The sequence below is a fragment of the Xenopus laevis genome, chromosome 2S, assembly GCF_017654675.1.
Source record: "Xenopus laevis strain J_2021 chromosome 2S, Xenopus_laevis_v10.1, whole genome shotgun sequence".
Taxonomy (NCBI): Eukaryota; Metazoa; Chordata; class Amphibia; order Anura; family Pipidae; genus Xenopus; species Xenopus laevis.
Genome location: NC_054374.1, coordinates 162188639 through 162210517, shown reverse-complemented (window position 1 = coordinate 162210517; position 21879 = coordinate 162188639). Strand labels below are relative to the sequence as shown.

The 21879-nt window shown below is 40.9% G+C and overlaps 1 protein-coding gene across 1 annotated transcript; it reads left to right on the top strand.

The window, feature by feature from the left end:
- Nucleotides 1-3498: 3498 nt before the first annotated feature.
- On the top strand, nucleotides 3499-18669 carry LOC108710033 (coiled-coil domain-containing protein 90B, mitochondrial). The gene is made up of 9 exons (XM_018250385.2): nucleotides 3499-3697; nucleotides 5390-5512; nucleotides 10206-10309; nucleotides 11962-12063; nucleotides 14530-14571; nucleotides 15386-15457; nucleotides 15613-15666; nucleotides 16618-16732; nucleotides 18206-18669. Exons 1-9 carry the CDS (start codon nucleotides 3586-3588, stop codon nucleotides 18259-18261), a joined length of 780 nt encoding a protein of 259 aa, XP_018105874.1. The 5' UTR covers nucleotides 3499-3585; the 3' UTR covers nucleotides 18262-18669.
- The last annotated feature ends 3210 nt before the right edge of the window (nucleotides 18670-21879 follow it).

Below are 21879 nucleotides of genomic sequence, written 5' to 3'. Positions count from 1 at the left end.
TTTCCCCCTCCATACATCTGTGAGGCTGGTTGTTTCCAGCCAATTGGCAATGGCTACTGAGTCATAGGCTACTGGACAGAGCCCATATTAAAACCTTCTACCCAAGGGTACCCCTTTCTGTAGAATCTCATTGCGGACTTGCAAGTCAGCTGGAGGGGGGAGATAAACATTAAATATTATGTATAATGGGTTGTGCACCCTCAACTTCAGAATTAAGTATCTACCAACCCCGTCAGAGTTTAGGCATTCAAGTGAACAGTATGGATCTTCTAACTAAGATTGCCACTATATGTAGAGAATTCAGTGTGATTGGCACCCAGTTCCATTAAGGCACACACTCTCTGCCCTACTAGGTGGGTCTCTTGGAGCATAATAAGATCTGCCCCTGACTTTCTCAGTTGGCCTATCATTATGGATTTTTTGATTTTATCATTGAGACACCGGGTGTTTCAAGATAAAGTAAGTTTGTCTTATACCATCAGCCTTAACAATAAAGTTATCAATAGTAATGAGAGAAGCGTCGGGGGGCGTCACTCTTGTGAACAATCAACGCCTTGTACAGTGTCGGACTGGAACACCAGGGGCCCACCCAAATACCTTAGACCAGGGGCCCACTCTCTGTACTATATTCTTCCTCTCCTCACTCAGCCTCCAGTCTCCTAGTCTCTTTTGTTTACATATCATAATCTATTATTCCATCTATTTAGGCTCTTTGTTCTCATAGAATGGCCATGAAATAGGCCAACATTGAGCAGCATGAGGGTCCCACTGACACCTGGGCCCACCGGGAGTTTTCCTGGTATCCCAGTGGGACAGTCCGACACTGGTCTTGTAATTAGTGTATGGGAAGGCGGCTTTTGGCCTCAAAATAGCAACATCCAAACATACTTCATAAACATTTTTATTTTAAATTTTTACTTTCTTTAATGAAAAAGAAACCTATGTCCAATATACTTTAATTAAAAAATGTTTTTATAAGAACCCTGACTGTATGCAGTGAAATTCTCCCTTCATTTACTTCTGTGGATAGGATTTTTTTTAAAACTAGAAACAAAAAGAAATCCTCGAGAAAATAGACTTCCTTGAGAGAACAAATTCGCCCATCACTATTAATAAGTACAGGGAGGCAAATGCATTTCCATCGTGTCCTTTGTGTATTTCTGTCGATCATCCTTCTCTCCGTCCGTCTGGCTAAAACAATACAATATAGTCAGACTCTGTATATATATTATTTATGGACCTGTGATTTTTGCCTGGAACGACTTTGGAAGAAGTATTTAGAGCCAGAGACATAAGCGAGATGTGCCCAGTGATTAGACAGGTCTTACATGGGGTGTGATGCGGCTCCATGCAACTGTCAGATAACAGCACATAATAAAGTGTTTGTACTGAATAAACTGGGGCATTTGTTCTGGAAAATTTAGCAATATTCATTGAAATGACCTATGGTCTGTAATACTGACAACATTTGTAAATGGCTTATTTATCTCACCATGTTTTGTAATTTACATTCATTATTTATTTATTTTTATTCCAAGATATTAAGAGATACATGTACTGTTAATATGAATGAATTTTGTTACAACAGCGCCACCTGCTGGTCAGTTTCCCACCAGTCTGACCACCAAGTAGTCAAGGAAGTTGTTGGAGAAAGAAAGAGGCTGCTCTGATGTTCTTCTGCTTAGGAAAGATTTGAGAAAGGTTTCTAACTTTATTCCTCATTCCTTATTCCTTTCTTAGGGTGGAAGAAGTGAGGGTGTTTGCAGATAGGGCAGGGGGCTCCGGGGTAGAGTCCGGCCCAGGTCTGTTTTTGCAGACCCTTGCCCAACCTATACCCGCTTACCCTATGCCCAGCTGCCTTGCTTACCCGCTTTCTGAAACCAAATGAAGCCTACCCGAACCTTTCCCGCATTAAGTATTGTGCAGACAGGAAGTGACGTCACTTAAAGGAGAACTAAATCCTAAAAATGAATGTGGCTAAAAATGCCATATTTGATATAGTGAACTTATTGCACGAGGCTAAAGTTTGAGCTTGTCGATAGCAGCAATGATCCAGGACTTCAAACTTGTCACAGGGGGTCACCATCTTGGAAAGTGTCTGTGACACTCACATGCTCAGTGGGCTCTGATTGGCTGTTGAGAAGCTAAGCTTAGGGCTCGTCACTAATTATCCAGCAGAAAATGAGCTTCCCTGGCTGTAATATAAGCTGATGCTACAGGTTTGCTGATTATTCAATTCTGATGCTAATTGCACTGGTTTCTGTGCTGCCATGTAGTAATTATGTGTATTAATTACTAATCAGCCTTATATTGTGACATTTCTATTCTATGTGTACTGTATATTGTGAGTGGGTCCCTAAGCTCAGTAAGTGACAGCAGCACAGAGCATGTGCAGTGAATCAGCAGAAAAGAAGATGGGGAGCTACTGGGGCATCTTTGGAGACACAGATCTTTACTGCTAAAGGGCTGTGGTTGCCTTGGGCTGGTACAGAAGCACAAAACATCATGTACAACAATTCTATCTATTTCTTTAGTTAGGCTTTAGTTCTCCTTTAAACCGGAATTGGTGTCACAGAGCAATTGTCCCGACAGATTTGCGGGTGTCCCGATGCAGGGCTCTAACCTGGGGGGTGGCGGAGGCCTCGGATGTGTGTGTGTGCGTGTGGGCCCTTGATGTGGCGGCCTATCGGCCTGAACCCCCCCCCCCATTTGAAAGCTGCAAAGAGTCAGAAGAAGAAGTCAAATCATTCATTAACTATAGAAAAGAAAATAAAGGCCAATTGAAAAGTTGCTTAGAATTAGCAACCTTTAAGTTAACTTTTAGTATGTTATAGAATGACCAATTCTAAGCAACTTTTCAGTTGGTCTTCCTTTTTTTTTTTATAGTTTTTTATATGTTTAATTATTTGCCTTCTTCTTCTGACTCTTTCCAGCTTTCAAATAGGGATCACGGACCCCATCTAAAAAACAAATACTCTGTAAGGCTACATATATATTATTATTGCTACTATTTATTCATCATCTTTCTGTTCAGGCCTCTCCTATTTATATTCCAGTCTCTTATTCAAATCAATGCCTGGTTGCTAGGGGAATTTGGACCCTAGCAGTGGCTGAAATTGCAAACTGGAGAGCTGCTGAATAAAAAGCGAAATAACTCAAAAACCACAAATAATAAAAAATGAAAACCAATTGTGAATTGTCTGAGAATATCACTCTCTACATCATACTAAACGTTTATTTAAAGGTGAACAATCCCTTTAAGAATCACTTTATACACACAAGTGCTGAAATACTTCCATGCAATTGGTCAGCTTTTAAAAAAAACAAAACAAAAGGCAGAAAGTATAAGAGAGGGACCAGTCAGTGGAATTAGGGACAGTCATTGGCTGTAGTGTGTGTTGTGCCGGCTGATCTCAAAAAGATGAGTCAGAGCCCCAGAGGGAGGAATTTCATCATGTGCAGAGCAATTGCATGAGGAGTATAAAAACTACATTCCCCATCATGCATTTCCACCAGGCAGGAAGTTGCCAACCAGGAAGTAGAGTGAGGTTACTCAATGCTGCTCAGCAGTAGTAAGTGCAGGAGATGAAGGGCAGCCAGCTCTATAGATGTCTGTCCCTGCAGGGCAATAAGCTCCAGCTGCTGCAGCTCCTCTTCCAGGGACACAAGGGAACAGGTCATAGGACTTGGAGGAAAGGTAACAATGTATCTAATGATGTCAATAGGATTGTTTTTTCCACTGTTATCATTCCCTCTGTGCCACATGTTTCCAGCTGGGCACGGAGCGGCCATGGAGTTACATACAGAGGGGGCAGTTACCTTAGTGCTGTAACCCATAGCAACCAATCAGCCCTTAGATTTCATTTATATTTAAAGGGATTGTCTACCTTTAAATTAACTGTTAGTATGATGTAGAGAGTGATCTTATGAGACCATTTGCAATTGGTTTTCATTTTTTATTATTTGTGGTTTTTTGAGTTATTTAGCTTTTTATTCAGCAGCTCTCCAGTTTGCAATTTCAGCCATCTGGTTGCTAGGGTCCAAATTCCCCTAGCAACCATGCACTGATTTGAATAAGAGACTGGAATATGAATAGGAGAGGCCTGAATAGAAAGAGGAGTAATAAAAAGTAGCAATAATAATACATTTGTAGCCGTACAGAGCATTTGTTTTTTTAGTAGGGATACACCGAATCCAGGATTCGGCCTTTTACAGCAGGATTTGGACGAATCCTTCTGTCCGGTCGAACTGAATCCTAATTTGCATATCCAAATTAGGGACGGAGCTGGAAATCGCATGACTTTTTGTCTCAAAACAAGGAAATAAAAAATGTTTTCCCCTTTCCGCCCCTAATTAGCATATGCAAATTAGGATTAGGTTTGGTATTCAGCCGAATCCTTCGTGAAGGATTTGCTGGTTTGGCCAAATCCAAAATAGCGGATTCGGTGCATCCCTATTTTTTAGATGGGGTCAGCGACCCCCCCCCCATTTGAAAGCTGGAAAGAGGCAGAAGAAAAAGGCAAATAAATCAGAAACTATAAGAAAGAAAAAATGAAGGCCAACTGAAAAGTTGCTTAGAATTAGCCCGTCTATATCATATTAAAAGTAAACTTAAAGGCGAGTTATTTAGCCTTTAGATTAGCCTTAAAGGGGTTGTTCACCTTTGAGTTAACTGTTAGTATGATATAGAGAGGGATATTCTGAGACAGTTTGCATTTGGTTTTCATTTTTTATTATTTGTGTTTTTTTGTTATTTTGCTTTTTATTCAGCAGCTCTCCGGTTTGCAATTTCAGCCATCTGGTTGCTAGGGTACAAATTCCCCTAGCAACCATGCATTGATTTGAATAAGAGACTGGAATATAAATAGGAGAGACCTGAATAGAAAGAGGAGGAATAAACAGTAGCAATAATAATAGATTTGTAGCCTTACAGAGTATTTGTTTTTATATGGGGACCGCCATTTAAAAAGCTGGAAAGAGTCAGAAGAAGACGACAAATAATTCAACAACTATAAAAAAAAGAAAAAATGAAGACCAATTGAAAAGTAGCCATTCTAGAACATACTAACTTAAAGGTGAACCAACCCCTTTAACAATAAATAAGCCTTTATTTTGAACGAAACTCCAGTTTTGCAGTTGTTAAGTCCCATGACTCATATGTGACAATTAATTGATTAATGTATCAGTTAAATAGAATATAAGATACTCTATTGGGACAACATTATGCAGGTTATTTTGTCAGGCAGAGAGAGATGGTCTGTAAATAAGAAATAGAGAGAGAAAACACAGGTTGAAGAGTAATTGCAATGAGAAATGGGCTGTACCTGCCACACAACTAGAAGGAAAGATACAAGAATATCTGTGACCTTTGTTTTCTCTATCTTGTCAGGTTTTGTCACCTCGGCAGCACTTCCGTCTGGTTATGATGTGAGACAAGTGGAGATTACACCCCTGGAGCAGAGGAAGCTCACGTTTGATACTCACGCCTTAGTGAGGGACCTGGAGACTCACGGTGAGTAAAGGATACACAGGGCGATGTCACCAAACGAGTGGATCTCTCCCCGATGTGTCCACATTCAGGTGGGTGATATCGGGCTGATCCGAACGATCGAATCACAATTCAGTCCATACAGGCGGTCGGAGCACGGGACCACATAAACGTACAGATGCGTCCGAGATCCAACGGGATTTTTTTAACTTGCCTGATCGAGATCTGGCCGACTTTCGGAGGCCCCCACAGACGGGCCAATAAGCTGCCGACTCAGTCTGTCGGCAGCTTTAATCGGCCCGTGTATGGGGGCCTTTAGAAATCTGTCATGGATAGGGTAGCCACCTGGCCAGTATTTTACCGGCCTAGCCAGTAAAACACCTGCCAAGGCCAGGGCTGGTATTACAAATTTACCAATGTAGTTGCCGGTAAATTTGTAATACCCTTAACAAAAGCCCTTGGCCCTCCGCTCCAAACTTATCTTTTCTTCGCCTTCTGGCCATCGCGCGACGTGTGTCCCCCCCCCCACACACACACAGCTCCGCCCCTTTTGTGCTCGCCCCCACCACAGCCAGTAAAACTTTCCTGAAAAGGTGGCAACCCTAGTCGTGGACCATGTTGTCTAAACTGCTAAATCAAGAAACACAAGATGTGCTGATTGTTGAACCAATCAAAATTGCCTTCCCAACAACTTCTTTCCACATGTTATGCCAGTGAGCTGAAGATCCTAACACAATGCAAACCGGACTCGCTCAGTGGTAATGTACCAGTGTTGCCCATAGGGAAGAATGTTTCACTTTAGTTCTCCTTTACTGACTAGTCATACAAAGTACCCACTTAGGTCCAGTATAGCATTATTCATGGAACTAACCATATTCTCTGATGCAGAACCAAGAAAACTCAGGAGCAGACTAGACTGTATACTGGGAAGATGTTGGTGTCAAACTGGAGGTGCAGGGCCACCATCAGAAATCACGGGGCCCCGTACAACAACATTTTCTGGTCCCCAGCCCCCACCCCAGATCCGGCCCACTCCACAGTAAAAACGGCACACAGGCCGCTAAAAATAGTAAATCCCCCTCACATGTAAGTTATAAAAAAGCCATTGGTGGTCAGGACCCCTTTATAAGTTAAAAAAAAAACATTGGTGGCCAGGGTCCCACATTTTTTTTTTTTTAAAAAAAACATTAGTGCTAGGGCTCCCCATAAAAGTTTTTAAAAAACATTACCCTTACAAGTTTAAAAGAAACATTGGTGGCCAGAGCCTATATAGGATTAAAATATTACATTGGTGGCCAGGGGTTTAATAACATAAAAAAGAAACACAACTTACCTTAGGCTGCTTTTGAGGCTTCGGGTCTTTTCGCAGCTTCAGGAATTTAACCTTTAAAGGTGGCCATAGACGCACAGATAATATCGTATGGAACTAATTTTCGTATGATTTTCGGTGCGTGTATAGTGGTAGAAGAGCCGACCGATATTGGCAGACTTGGATATCGGTCGGCTCTTCGATGAGGAAAATTGTCATTGGCACCTTTTAAGGGACCCGAACATCGGCCATTGTTAGTGCTGAATGTTCGGATACAGGTAGAATTCTATTGTTTATATAGTGAATAAAGTACCCCCTTTTGTAAAATATAAGGATATTCTAAGTTACCGAGGAGTTTCATGACCATATAAAAACACGAGGCCGAAGTCATGGAAGTCCGAGGTAACTTCTAATATCCTCATATTTTGCAAAAGGGGGTACTTTATTTATCATAATACACAAGTTTTAGGGAGTCATGTGACAGAAATGACATCAGAACTCACCGTTTATAACTGATGACATCAGAACTCACCGTTTATAAGGATATAATACACAAAAGCCATGAATATCCTGTAAATTATATCCTTATAAACGGTGAGTTCTGATGTCATCAGTTATAAACGGTGAGTTCTGATGTCATTTCTGTCACATGACTCATTGAAATTTGTGTATTATAATAAATAAAGTACCCCCAGTTGTAAAATATGAGGATATTAGAAGTTACCTGGGAGTTCCATGACCTGTATAAAAGCACTCGGCCTCGTACTTTTATATGGTCATGAAACTCCTTGGTAACTTATAATATCCCTATATTTTACAAAAGGGGGTACTTTATTCACTATATAATTTACAAGATATTCATGGCTTTTGTGTATTATATCAGTATATCTGATGATTCAGCTCTACACGTGTGTATTGAAACGAACAATCTTTCTTTTCCAAGAAAGATCATAATGTTTACTTCTATGGCCAACTTAAAGAAGGGACAAGGCACAACAATGGCCGACTGAATTGGAAATAAAACATGTGGAGAAGATTGAGATAGCAGAGGATGGGGGAATCTGACTAAAGACGAAGGGGAAGGGGGAGAATCAGATGTGAAAGTCAAGGGACAAGGTGATAACAGAAGAGAGAGGGACAGGAACCCATTATCCTGTGTGTGGTGTCTCTGCAGACTGTAAAGTGACTGGTATGGGGCATATTACATTCCCAAAGCTGATTGATTGGAGCAGATGAGTAAAGTAGCCATATACGGGCCGATAAAAGCTGCCAACAGACAGTCGGCAACCTATTGGCCCGTGTATTGGCCCTAGGGCCCATGATCGGATCAGCCCGATATTGCCCACCTCAATGTGGCATATCGGGAGGGATCCGCTTATTTGGCGACATTGCCAAATGAGTGGATCTCTCCGTATTTGGCCACCTTAAGAGAGATTGGGTTGCCCCTGTGGCTTATTGATTGGTTATTGAGGTGTTTGGAGACACTTTTAAGACAAGGCGTTGAGGATAAATGAAGAACAGGATTGTGTTGCATTTGTCCTTTACCCTAATAAAAGCGTCAGAGTAGCCTGTCCCTGTATATTCTGTGTGAGTGGCTGCAGCTTTATGGGCTTTATTACAGGCTCATGGTCTGCCCCTCGCTATACTGCACCATTGTCAGCATTTCACTTTCCAAAAGAAAAAAAAAATACATTGAAGGCTCTTGAGAAATAGAAATGTACATGTGTATGTGTCGCTTACAGAGGAAGTAGCGCAGATTAGGAAATATACAGGCAAAGTGGCAGAAATCTCATCATGAAGTGGGAACTTAGCACTGATTTATATGGGGGGCAACTGTTCAGTCGTGCAATTAAGGGCATGTGAATTTATGATCATATTGTTATTCTCCTGTACTCTATCTTACACTTCTCTCCTGTATCCTTCCTCCCCGTTACCTGTCACCTCAGCCCCCAAGACATTTACTTCAACCCCCCATTTTTTTTTCCATCAAAGACAAAGCTACTGCATTTATAAGATTGATACTCAGAGTTCCCTGTATAACTCAGCCTGCAGCCTTGTGTCTTTATATGGTCACAGAACAACCCCTCAGTGACTTCTAATATCCTTATCATTTACAGTAGGGGGTACATTATCCCTTATAATACATGAGTGATACTCAGAGTTCCCTGTATAACTCAGCCTGCAGCCTTGTGTCTTTATATGGTCACAGAACAACCCCTCAGTGACTTCTAATATCCTTATCATTTACAGTAGGGGGTACATTATCCCTTATAATACATGAGTGATACTCAGAGTTCCCTGTATAACTCAGCCTGCAGCCTTGTGCCTTTATATGGTCACAGAACCCCTCAGTGACTTCTAATATCCTTATCATTTACAGTTGGGGGTACATTATCCCTTATAATACATGAGTGATACTCAGAGTTCCCTGTATAACTCAGCCTGCAGCCTTGTGCCTTTATATGGTCACAGAACAACCCCTCGGTGACTTCTAATATCCTTATCATTTACAGTAGGGGGTACATTATCCCTTATAATACATGAGTGATACTCAGAGTTCCCTGTATAACTCAGCCTGCAGCCTTGTGCCTTTATATGGTCACAGAACAACCCCTCAGTGACTTCTAATATCCTTATCATTTACAGTAGGGGGTACATTATCCCTTATAATACATGAGTGATACTCAGAGTTCCCTGTATAACTCAGCCTGCAGCCTTGTGCCTTTATATGGTCACAGAACAACCCCTCAGTGACTTCTAATATCCTTATCATTTACAGTAGGGGGTACATTATCCCTTATAATAAATGAGTGATACTCCGAGTTCCCTGTATAACTCAGCCTGCAGCCTTGTGCCTTTATGTGGTCACAGAACAGCCCCTCAGTGACTAATATATAGACAGGTATGAGATCCATTATCCAGAAACTGTTACCTGAAAGCCTCTCCCATAGACTCAAGGAGTGTTCCCGTTAGGTGTCTATTCCACAGCAGCCACTTGTGTTTTTTTATGCATCAATAAATAGTGGTTTTACTTTATGAGGATGTGTGCCCAACATTTTTTCTTTTTTTTTTCTTTATATCCAAATAAACCAATTTTTTCAAAATGATTTCCTTTTTCTGTGTAATAATAAAACTGTATCTTGTACTTGATCCCAACTAAGATATAATTAGTCCTTATTGGAAGCAAAACCAGCCTATTGGATTTATTTCATGTTTATATGATTTTCTAGCAGACTTAAGGTATGAAGATCTAAATTACAGAATGATCCATTATCCAGAAAACCCCAGGTCCCAAGCATTCTGGATAACTGAATGTATTAGATAAGATATGGCCAATATGATACAGAAGGCGGTTACAGTATGTTCTTGTTTATTGAAGTGAGTTCTCTCCTGTTTTCTCTTCTCCAGGATTTGATAAAGTTCAAGCAGAGACAATTGTATCAGCCTTGGCAACACTGACAAATATCAGTATAGACACCGTCTACCGGGATATGGTGACAAGAGCCCAGCAGGTAACACTTCTTTCTGTGTGTTGTATATTCAGAAGCAATACAATAAACTGCCCAGGCAATAAACACACAGGAATGGCCGTGGCACATCCCACTCAATTTAGAGATATCACGAGAGAATGTGGCTGTGCAAGTTGTGGGTTCTGCTGTTGGCAGCACAATTCTCATACAAACAAGCAGCTTCTGGATTTAGAAGGTTGTAATGGTAACATTTTTCCAAACACATGATGATGTCATAGCCCTTAAAAGAACAGTAACACCAACAAATGAAAGTCTATTAAAGTAATTACAATATAATGTACTGCTGCCCTGCACTAGTCAAGGTTCTGTTTCTGCTTCAGAAACTCTACTATAGTTTATATAAACAAGCTGCTGTGTAGCCATGGGGCAGCCATTCAAGCACAGGATACACAGTAGATAACAGATAAGTACTACTATAGTTTATATAAACAAGCTGCTGTGTAGCCATGGGGGCAGCCATTCGAGCACAGGATACACAGTAGATAACAGATAAATCACCATTGTATACTACAGAGCTTATCGGTTGTCTGCTATGTAACCCGTGCCTTTTCTCCAGCTTCAAAGGCTGCCCCCATGGCTACACAGCAGCTTGTTTATATAAACTATAGTAGTACTTATCTGTTATCTACTGTGTATCCTGTGCTTGAATGGCTGCCCCCATGGCTACACAGCAGCTTGTTTATATAAACTATAGTAGTACGTATCTGTTATCTACTGTGTATCCTGTGCTTGAATGGCTGCCCCCATGGCTACACAGCAGCTTGTTTATATAAACTATAGTAGTACTTATCTGTTATCTACTGTGTATCCTGTGCTTGAATGGCTGCCCCCATGGCTACATAGCAGCTTGTTTATATAAACTATAGTAGTACGTATCTGTTATCTACTGTGTATCCTGTGCTTGAATGGCTGCCCCCATGGCTACACAGCAGCTTGTTTATATAAACTATAGTAGTACTTATCTGTTATCTACTGTGTATCCTGTGCTTGAATGGCTGCCCCCATGGCTACACAGCAGCTTGTTTATATAAACTATAGTAGTACTTATCTGTTATCTACTGTGTATCCTGTGCTTGAATGGCTGCCTCTATTTTTTTCTTATTTCTGCCTGGAAACCACAAAGCCTTTGGATTATCGCACTAAACTCAGCGCAGATTGGGATATCTTCTCGACTTTTCCCGTTGACTTCTACATGAACTCGGCAGGTCCGAGTTGGACTACTTTTTTATTTGGACTTTTACTTTTTAATAAATTCTAAAAAATTTTAGTTGGTTTTTTCCCACTAAAAAAAATCTGATTTTAAAGTAAAAAAAAACTCGAATGTTTTGAGTTTTTGGCATTCGGACTTTAAGAAATAACCCCCTTAACTAAGACCCCCCCATTCCTGAAGATGACGGCCGAGCACTTCATGGCAGTTTCCTTTATAGCAATTGCCAGTTCCCTGTATAGAAACACAACTCCAGGCTCTGATTTGGCTCCGAGACACACGGTGACAGCTCTGCTCTGCTTTCTCATTATATTGCTGGAGTTAAAGCTGAATTGCTCCCACATCTGCTGTTAGTGATGGGTCCGTGTGCACCATGGGGACCCCCCGGTACATAATGTAGGACTAAGCACTTGTTTGTGTCTGGCAGGAGATAACGCTGCAGCAGATAATGGCTCACTTGGACTCCATCCGCAAAGACATGGTGATCCTGGAGAAGAGCGAGTTTGCCACGCTGAGAGCGGAGAATGAGGTATGTTCTGGGCACAAATAACCACATTTATGCTCTGCCATGTTTCCTTTGTTACAGACACATGGATTGTTGTTCAAATACATAAACAGATGGCCCTAAGCTCTTGTATTTATTTACATTAGCAGCAGCCCTGAGACATGAAAGATACTGTCCAGTATGTGCTTCTCCTATAGCAACTCTATAATTAAAGGGGAACTAAACTCGTTTATACAGTACCTTTAGATTTGCGTTGTCCTTGTCTTTTTAACTGTTGGGTTAAAAAGTCTAAAACTTCCCATCCATAGAATCAAACTGCATTTCAATACAGAATTCATGGCTCACTTTTTAAAGCTAAAGCCCTCTGAATGGCTGTATCATAATGTTTATAATGCGTGCTCTGTGCAAAAATATTTATTATAGAGTTGCACCTCCATTGTTGGACTGCAAGGTGCAAAGTCCCAGCCTTCATTGCACCATTGTGCAAAGCAGCTGCCTCCGTTATTGAGGTGCATGGTGCAAAGGTATAAAAACTGTGCAATATTTTTTTACCTCTGTTTGGTCACTAGAGGTCTCCGGCATGTATATCATGTTTACTGACTGCTCCCAATTTGACTTTAATAGTTCATGGTGCAAAGGTGCTACATCCACTTTAAAGGAGAACTCAAACCCCCAATATAGAAATATCCCAACTAGTGTGTGGGTTTGATTTGTGCCCCAGGTTGCCAGGGTCCAAATTACCCTAGCTACCATGCATTGATTTGAAAAAGATTATAGAATACTAAAAGGAGAGGCCTGAATAGAAAGGTGAGTAATAAAAAGTATCAATAACAATACTTTTGCCTAGAAGATGTATTAGAGCTCCCTCTATTAAACTCACCAGACATCATGTCTCTCTACATGCAGAATTTGTGCAAAAGGCAGTCATTTTGTTAGATTGTATTTGTACTGGAATCAGTTATTTGAGTGAGCTCTAATACATCTTCTAGGCAAAAGGAGCCTCCCTATAAGATATATTGGATCTAACTGTCAGTGAATATCTGACACCCAACTGCTGCATGAAGAGAGAATGAAGAGAAACAGATGCTGAGAGAGGAATAGTGAAGATAAACTTGATTATTTCAGAATCGGTACAGAATATTTCATTGATTGTATTTAGAAAGTTTTTTACTTCAGTATAACGAAGCTTTTATAAAATTTGAATTTTCACAATAGTTCCCCCTTTAAGAGAGACTCCTTAAAATGCAGTGAGTGGCCCAGCCTTAAAGGAACAGGGATGTGTCTATTAATACAGGCTGCCAGAGACAGAAGCAGGACATTGCCAGACCCACCCATAAATCGTGTGTAGCTGTTGGACCTGATCACTAGTCTAAAGGTCGCCATACACGTAGAGATCCGCTCGTTTGGTGATGTTGCGGATCTCTCCTCGATATGGCCACCTTGAGTTGGGCGATATTGGGCTGATCCAATCGTGGGCCCTAGGTCCCAACAGTCAGATCATAACGGTGGGTAAACGGGTGGTCGGATCGCGGGACCACATCAACGAACAGATGCGATCCGACAGGATTTTTAGTCCCGTCTAGGGTTGCCACCTTTTCGGGAAAAAAATACAGGTCTTCCTATATATTTATCTTTTTCCCCTGTTAATAACATTGAGATCAACCATCATATTCAGAAATGGAACTAGAGGGGACTGGCCCTGGCGCAGGACGCGCAGCCGGGCCCCCGCGCCCCTCCGTACACCCGGAACTGGCTGGGGAACATGCGGCGGGCGGACTGCCGGGGGGCCCTGAGGGGGTGCGGGCCCTGGCCCGCTCGCACCCCCTGCTCCCCCGGTAGTTCCGCCCCTGATCATATTTACCGACCAGGCTGGTAAAATACCAGCCAGGTGGCAACCCTAGTCCCGTCCGATCAACATCTGGCCAACTTTCGGGCAGATATTGATCGGGGAAGCCTGTCGGAGGGCCCCATACACAGGCCAATATGCTGCCCGTGTATCTCCACCTTAAAATGGCTACTGCTTCACAAACAGAACGGGCACTTGATTTGCTTTTTCCCAATGCACAGGATTCTGGGTTTTACTCCACAAAGTTAAAAATCCCCAGTGATAGTGAATCTATAAATGTATCTTCAATCTTTAGGGATGGATTGATCAAAGTGTAACGGAAACTTTCCTACAGAGTCTCCATAGATTTATAACCGACCTGGCACATATGTGGCTGTAAAGGGAAACTTACATCTTGATTTGTTTTTGGCATAACAGTTACTGAAGTACAGATAAGAAGCAGCTAACTATGGCTTTACACTTAGACTGGCACTGGTCCACAAGAATTCTGTCCCCAGGGTGTCCTCAGCTTGGCTAGAATCTCAGCTGCCATAAAGCAGGACAGGACTGCTGCTTAAACCAGTTCCCAATGATACTGCTATATTATCTCTTGTTTAAACGAAACATCTTCCTCCAATGTATCTTTCTATTTGCTTCCGTCTTAGAAAATGAAAATTGAATTAGAACATGTGAGACTTCACCTTTTGGTAAGTATTTACATTGTCTGGCATGAACATGGTATCTGAGAAATATACTGGGTAGTATCACATATCCTTCTGCCTCAGTTAATTATGTATGTTGTAATGTTATGTAATTACGTATGTTGTATAGAATTACAGGTATATAATGTACCCCCCTATTGTAAATAAGGATATTAGAAGTCACTGAGGGGTTGTTCTGTGACCATATAAAGACACAAGGCTGCAGGCTGAGTTATACAGGGAACTCTGAGTATCACTCATGTATTATAAGGGATAATGTACCCCCTACTGTAAATGATAAGGATATTAGAAGTCACTGAGGGGTTGTTCTGTGACCATATAAAGGCACAAGGCTGCAGGCTGAGTTATACAGGGAACTCTGAGTATCACTCATGTATTATATGGGATAATGTACCCCCTACTGTAAATGATAAGGATATTAGAAGTCCCTGAGGGGTTGTTCTGTGACCATATAAAGGCACAAGGCTCCAGGCTGAGTTATACAGGGAACTCTGAGTATCACTCATGTATTATAAGGGATAATGTACCCCCTACTGTAAATGATAAGGATATTAGAAGTCACTGAGGGGTTGTTCTGTGACCATATAAAGACACAAGGCTGCAGGCTGAGTTATACAGGGAACTCTGAGTATCACTCATGTATTATAAGGGATAATGTACCCCCTACTGTAAATGATAAGGATATTAGAAGTCACTGAGGGGTTGTTCTTTGACCATATAAAGGCACAAGGCTGCAGACTGAGTTATACAGGGAACGTATCAAATTTATAACTGCTCATAATAATGATTTTTTTTTAAGAACGAGACCAACAGGATCCGCGCCGATGCCAAACTGGATATGAACCTTGAGAGAAGTCGTCTGACTGACATGGTAACTAAATCTGTTTAGAAATAATGGAAAAAAATGGTGAGATAAAATTATACCCGGCATTATTCAGTCTCTGTGCTGCCATCTAGTGGCACTAATATCACTGGAATTCTAAAGACAAAGTAGTTGTGCAATGAAAAACATTTCGTTTCCTTTAGTTTACAGAACAAGAGAAGAAACTGATGGAAGCCAACACTGAATTTCATAAAAAAGTAAGTTGGTGTCTGTGTGATTGAGTGACACCCTCAATCTCCCCCAAACACACTCAGCAAACTGACATCCCATAAAACTATGGCAGCATAGGTATTCCCTGTACTAAGCACAATTCAGCAGGAACAGTCCCTAAGTTTGCTCATAGTCTGTACAGAGAGATCCCATAAAACTATGGCAGCATAAGTATTCCCTGTACTAAGCACAATTCAGCAGGAACAGTCCCTAAGTTTGCTCATAGTCTGTACAGAGAGATCCCATAAAACTATGGCAGCATAGATATTCCCCTGTACTAAGCACAATTCAGCAGGAACAGTCCCTAAGTTTGCTCATAGTCTGTACAGAGAGATCCCATAAAACTATGGCAGCATAGGTATTCCTCTGTACTAAGCACAATTCAGCAGGAACAGTCCCCTAAGTTTGCTCATAGTCTGTACAGAGAGATCCCATAAAACTATGGCAGCATAGATATTCCCCTGTACTAAGCACAATTCAGCAGGAACAGTCCCTAAGTTTGCTCACAGTCTGTACAGAGAGATCCCATAAAACTATGGCAGCATAGGTATTCCTCTGTACTAAGCACAATTCAGCAGGAACAGTCCCCTAAGTTTGCTCATAGTCTGTACAGAGAGATCCCATAAAACTATGGCAGCATAGGTATTCCCTGTACTAAGCACAATTCAGCAGGAACAGCCCCTAAGTTTGCTCATAGTCTGTACAGAGAGACCCCATAAAACTATGGCAGCATAGATATTTCCTTGTATTAAAACAATTCAGCAGGAACAGCCTGCAGCACAAACCTGAATTAATTTCAAAATGTGTAATAATAATAATAATAATACATGAAACTGGTATTTGTGTGTCTGTTACAAAGCTGATGTGCAGTTATAGTCTCTGTATTTTGTCCCATCTCTCCCTGAAGCTTTTCATTTAACACTGGTGATTTATTGCAGAATGCCACAACAGACACCGTCATTTCAGAAATCAACCAAAAGATTGATATAGATATCGCCTCCCTAAAGACCCTGATGGAATCCCATAAACTGGACACCGTCCGCTATATGGCAGGTACGTTAGACACACCCCAATGTGGGGTCTCATTAATGGCAAGTTAAAGGGGTTGTTCACCTTTAAATGAACTGTTAGTAGGATGTAGAGGGATATTCTGAGACAATTTGCAATTGGTTTTCTTTTTTTTTTATTATTTGTGGTTTTTGACTTATTTAGCTTTTTATTCAGCAGCTCTCCCGTTTGCAATTTCAGCCATCTGGTTACTAGGTTCCAAATTCCCCTAGCAACCATTGATTTGAATAAGAGACTGGAATATGAATAGGAGAGGTCTGAATAGAACGATGAGGAAGAAAAAGTAGCGATAACAATATATTTGTAGCCTTACAGAGCATTTGTTTTTAGACAGGGTCACTGCTCCCCCCCCCCCCCCATTTGAAAACCGGAAAGAGGCAGAAGAAAAAGGCAAATCATTCAGAAACTATAAGAGAAAAAAAAATGAAGACCAATTGAAAAGTTGGTTAGAATTACCATTCTAAAAGTTAACTTAAAGGCTAACTACCCCTTTAAAGGAGAACTAAAGCTTAATGAAAGAAGTAGCTAGAAATGTTGTACATGAGGATTGTGCTTCTGTACCAGGCCAAGGCAACCACAGCCCTTTAGCAGTAAAGATCTGTGTCTCCAAAGATGCCCCAGTAGCTCCCCATCTTCTTTTCTGCTGATTCACTGCACATGCTCTGTGCTGCTGTCACTTACTGAGCTTAGGGAGCCACTCACAATATACAGTACACATAGAATATAAATGTCACAATATAAGGCTGATTAGTAATTAATACAGATAATTACTACATGGCAGCACAGAAACCAGTGCAATTAGCATCAGAATTGAATAATCAGCAAACCTGTAGCATCATCTTATATTACAGCCAGGGAAGCTCATTTTGTGCTGGATAATTAGTGACGAGCCCTAAGCTTAGCTTCTCAACAGCCAATCAGAGCCCACTGAGCATGTGAGTGTCACAGACACTTTCCAAGATGGTGACCCCCTGTGACAAGTTTGAAGTCCTGGATCATTGCTGCTATTGACAAGTTCAAACTTTAGCCTCGTGCAATAAGTTCACTATATGAAATATGACATTTTTAGCCGCATTCATTTTTAGGGTTTAGTTCTCCTTTAAGCATAAGACTAATATTGTCCACTAGAAGTGATTTGGAGAACACGGCAGGATCACAAGTGCACCAGTGTTAGACTCTACCACTTTGTGTGGAGGGGGGGTTGGATTATGCTTCTTCCTCCCCAGCCCCTTCTGCTGCTTTCCTTTACCCTCCTGCCACAGACAGGCAAGTGCAGTGGGTTTGGCTACAAATGTAAAAGTGAAGATTTTTTTTGGGGTCCTGGCTCTGTTCTATTACACCACCTCTTGCCATTGAAGCAGAGCTGCCATATTGTCAGCAGGAGTGAGAATATCCCTTGTGCAACACCAATGTTTATATTAAAAGCCAATCGCATATTTATTTCTTTGTGTTTTTCAGCCTCCGTATTTACCTGCCTGGCAATAGCCCTGGGCTTTTATCGTCTATGGAAATAGCACCCGGGGAAACCCTTTACCCTGTAAATAAACCGTCTGTAGAAACCTCACCACTAAGCACTCGGCCAATGAATGGAGAGTCACGTTGCTGCCAGATATCCCATGTTCTACACTTGTGCCCGGAGCAACACTCTTATTATATATATATTATATTATATATGACTGATCTGCAACCAGATCTGTTGCTGTTTTTGAGCTACAATTTCCAACGTCTACCGACAGCAGTGCATCCTGGGAGTTGTAGTTGAACAAATATAAAGCGCACAGTTTGCAGCCTTATGCTGACGACTCTTGAATTTTTTGCTCTTTTAATGTAGAACAATTTTTGGTTGCACAGCTGGGAATCTGTTGTTAATGTCCCCAGGGGTATGAATGACAGATTGGAGGATGATCAAGAATACAAATACAGGTATGGGATCCGTTGTCCAGAAGGCTCTGAATTACGAGAAGGCCTTCGTAGACTCCATTATAATAACATTTTGAAAAAATGATTTCCTTTTTCTCTGTAATAATAAAACAGTAGCTTGTACTTGATCCCAACTAAAATATAATTAATAGGGTTGCACCAAATCCAGCGTTCGTTTCAGGATTCTGCCCTTTTTCAGCAGGATTCGGCCGAATCCTTGTGCCTGGCCAAACCGAATCCTAATTTGCATATGCAAATTGTGGGCAGGGCGGGATTTCACGTGACTTTTTGTCACAAAACAGGAAGTAAACCAATTTTTTTTCCACTTTTTCCTTTCCCATCCCTAATTTGCATATGCAATTTGGTGCGGTACTCGGCCAAATCTTCCAAGAAGGATTCGGGGATTTGGCCAAAATAGTGGATTCGGTGCATCCCTAATAATGAATCCTTATTGGAAGCAGAACCAGTCTATTGGGTTTATTTCATGTTTATATGATTTTCTAGTAGACTTAAGGTATGAAGAATAGATCCAAATAATGGAAAGATCCGTTATCCGGAAACCCATTATCCAGTAAGATTCAAATTACAAACGGTCTCCCATAGACTCCATTATAATCAAATAATCCAAATTTTAAAAATGATTTCCTTTTTCTGTGTAATAATAAAACAGTAGCTTGTACTTGATCCCAACTAAGATATAATTAATCCTTATTGGAAGCAAAACCAGCCTATTGGGTTTATTTAATGTTTATATGATTTTCTAGTAGACTTAAGGTATGAAGATCCAAATTATGGAAAGATCCATTATCTGGAAAGCCCCAGCCAGAGCATTCTGGATAACCAGTCCCATACCTGTATTATGTAATTCCTTTACATGTAGCCAGCAGCAGCCACAGTCTAGGGTTCAGACAGAAGGAGCTAAAGAGAAAGTGTAAGGAAGGTGCAAAGGGAAACGGCACAAAGCTGCACTTGCTCAATTACATGCAGACTCATGTGCTGTTTGAATGAACACTAAAGGGATACTGTCATGGGAAAAAAAATTTTTTCAAAATGAATCAGTAAATAGTGCTGCTCCAGTAGAATTCTGCACTGAAATCCATTTCTCAAAAGAGCAAACAGATTTTTTTATATTCAATTTTGAAATCTGACATGGGGCTAGAAATTTTGTCAATTTCCCAGCTGCCCCTGGTCATGTGACTTGTGCTCTGATAAACTTCAATCACTCTTTACTGCTGTACTGCAAGTTGGAGTGATATCACCCCCTCCCTTTTCCCCCCCAGCAGCCAAACAAAAGAACAATGGGAAGGTAACCAGATAACAGCTCCCTAACACAAGATAACAGCTCCCTGGTAGATCTAAGAACAACACTCAATAGTAAAAACCCATGTCCCACTGAGACACATTCAGTTACATTGAGAAGGAAAAACAGCAGCCTGCCAGAAAGCATTTCTCTTCTAAAGTGCAGGCACAAGTCACATGACTTGGGACAGCTGAGAAATTGACAATATGTCTAGCCCCATGTCAGATTTCAAAATTGAATATAAAAAAATCTGTTTGCTCTTTTGAGAAATGGATTTCAGTGCAGAATTCTGCTGGAGTAGCCCTATTAACTGATTCATTTTGAAACATTTTTTTTCCCCATGACAGTATCCCTTAAGGAGGCACAATTTTGCACCCCTTAGTGGCCATATATAAAAAGGTAAGTAGATACTATCACTTGGGGGTGCCTAACTTTTGGCACCCTCAAGTATGTTGTTCACCTTCCAAACAGACTGTTCCCCAGAAATAAAGACTTATTTTCAATTACTTTCCATTATTTTTTTTGCCTAACTATATTAGATATATTTTTTATTTTGCACAGCCTGTCTATTAACCCAGTTTTTATTTTTACACTGATCTGTTCCTTTAAAGTACAACTTGGTAAGGGATAAATCCTGGATACAATACGTTGCTTCGTAGCACACACTACTGCTTTTTGTTATGCCATTTTGTGCCTTTAATACTTACTGCACTGTATCTTGCCGCATCGTTGCTGTTCTAATAAAGTTATTTAATGTAATTCTCAAACTGGATTCAGTGTAGTTTCCTTTACTGTCTGTTTGTACGGTTTAAAGGGCAAATAAACATGGGATATCCCCTGGCTTGTAACTAGGGTTGCCACCTTTTTGTAATTTAGTTACCGGCTGGTGGGGGGCTGGAAGAAAAAGGGGCGCGTGTGATGTCAAAAGGGGCGGGACTATGACATGAAAAGAGGTGGGGCCACGGTGCGGAGCTGTGTGATGTCGAAAAGGGGCGGGCTGCGGCGCGGACCTGTGAAGACAGAGGACAAAAGCTAAGTTTTACAGGGGATGGGGGGCAGGCCGACAGGGTCTTTTTAAGGGTATTACAAATTTACTGGTAGCTACATTGCCGGTAAATTTGTAATACCGGCCCTGGCCTTGGCTGGGGTTTTACCGGCTAGGCCACAGGCATAGAGGAGGGGCAGACAATATTTGATTGACAGCTGAGATTTTTAAATGAGCTTACAACAGCTATGAATGCTTTAATAAAAAATAGAAATTGCATTTCATGTTTAATTTGAAAAGGACTTTTATTATACAGATTTTTGTGTCTGGGTGACAGGTCCACTTTAAAGGGGTTTTCGCCTTTAATTAAACTATTAGCATGATGCAGGGATTAATATAAGACAATTTGCAATTGGTTTTAATTTTTTTTATCATTTGTAGTTTTTGAGTTATTTAGCTTTTTATTGAGCAGCTCTCCAGTTTGCAATTTTAGCCATCTGGTTGCTGGGATCCAAATTACCCTAGCAACTGTGCATTGATTTGAATAAGAAACTGGAATATGAAGAGGAGAGGCCTGAATAGAAAGATGAGTAATAAAAAGTAACAATAACAATAAATGTGTAGCCTTGCGGAGCACCTGTTTGTAGATGGGGTCAGTGACCCCCTTTGAAAGCTGGAAAAAGTTAGAAGAAGACAAATAATTAAACTATAAAAACGAAAAAATGAAGGCTATTATAAGGGCTAATGTACCCCCCACTGCAAATGATAAGGATATTAGAAGTCACTGAGGGGTTGTTCTGTGACCATATAAAGGCACAAGGCTACAGGCTGAGTTATACAGGGAACTCTGAGTATCACTCATGTATTATAAGGGATAATGTACCCCCTACTGTAAATGATAAGGATATTAGAAGACACTGAAGGGTT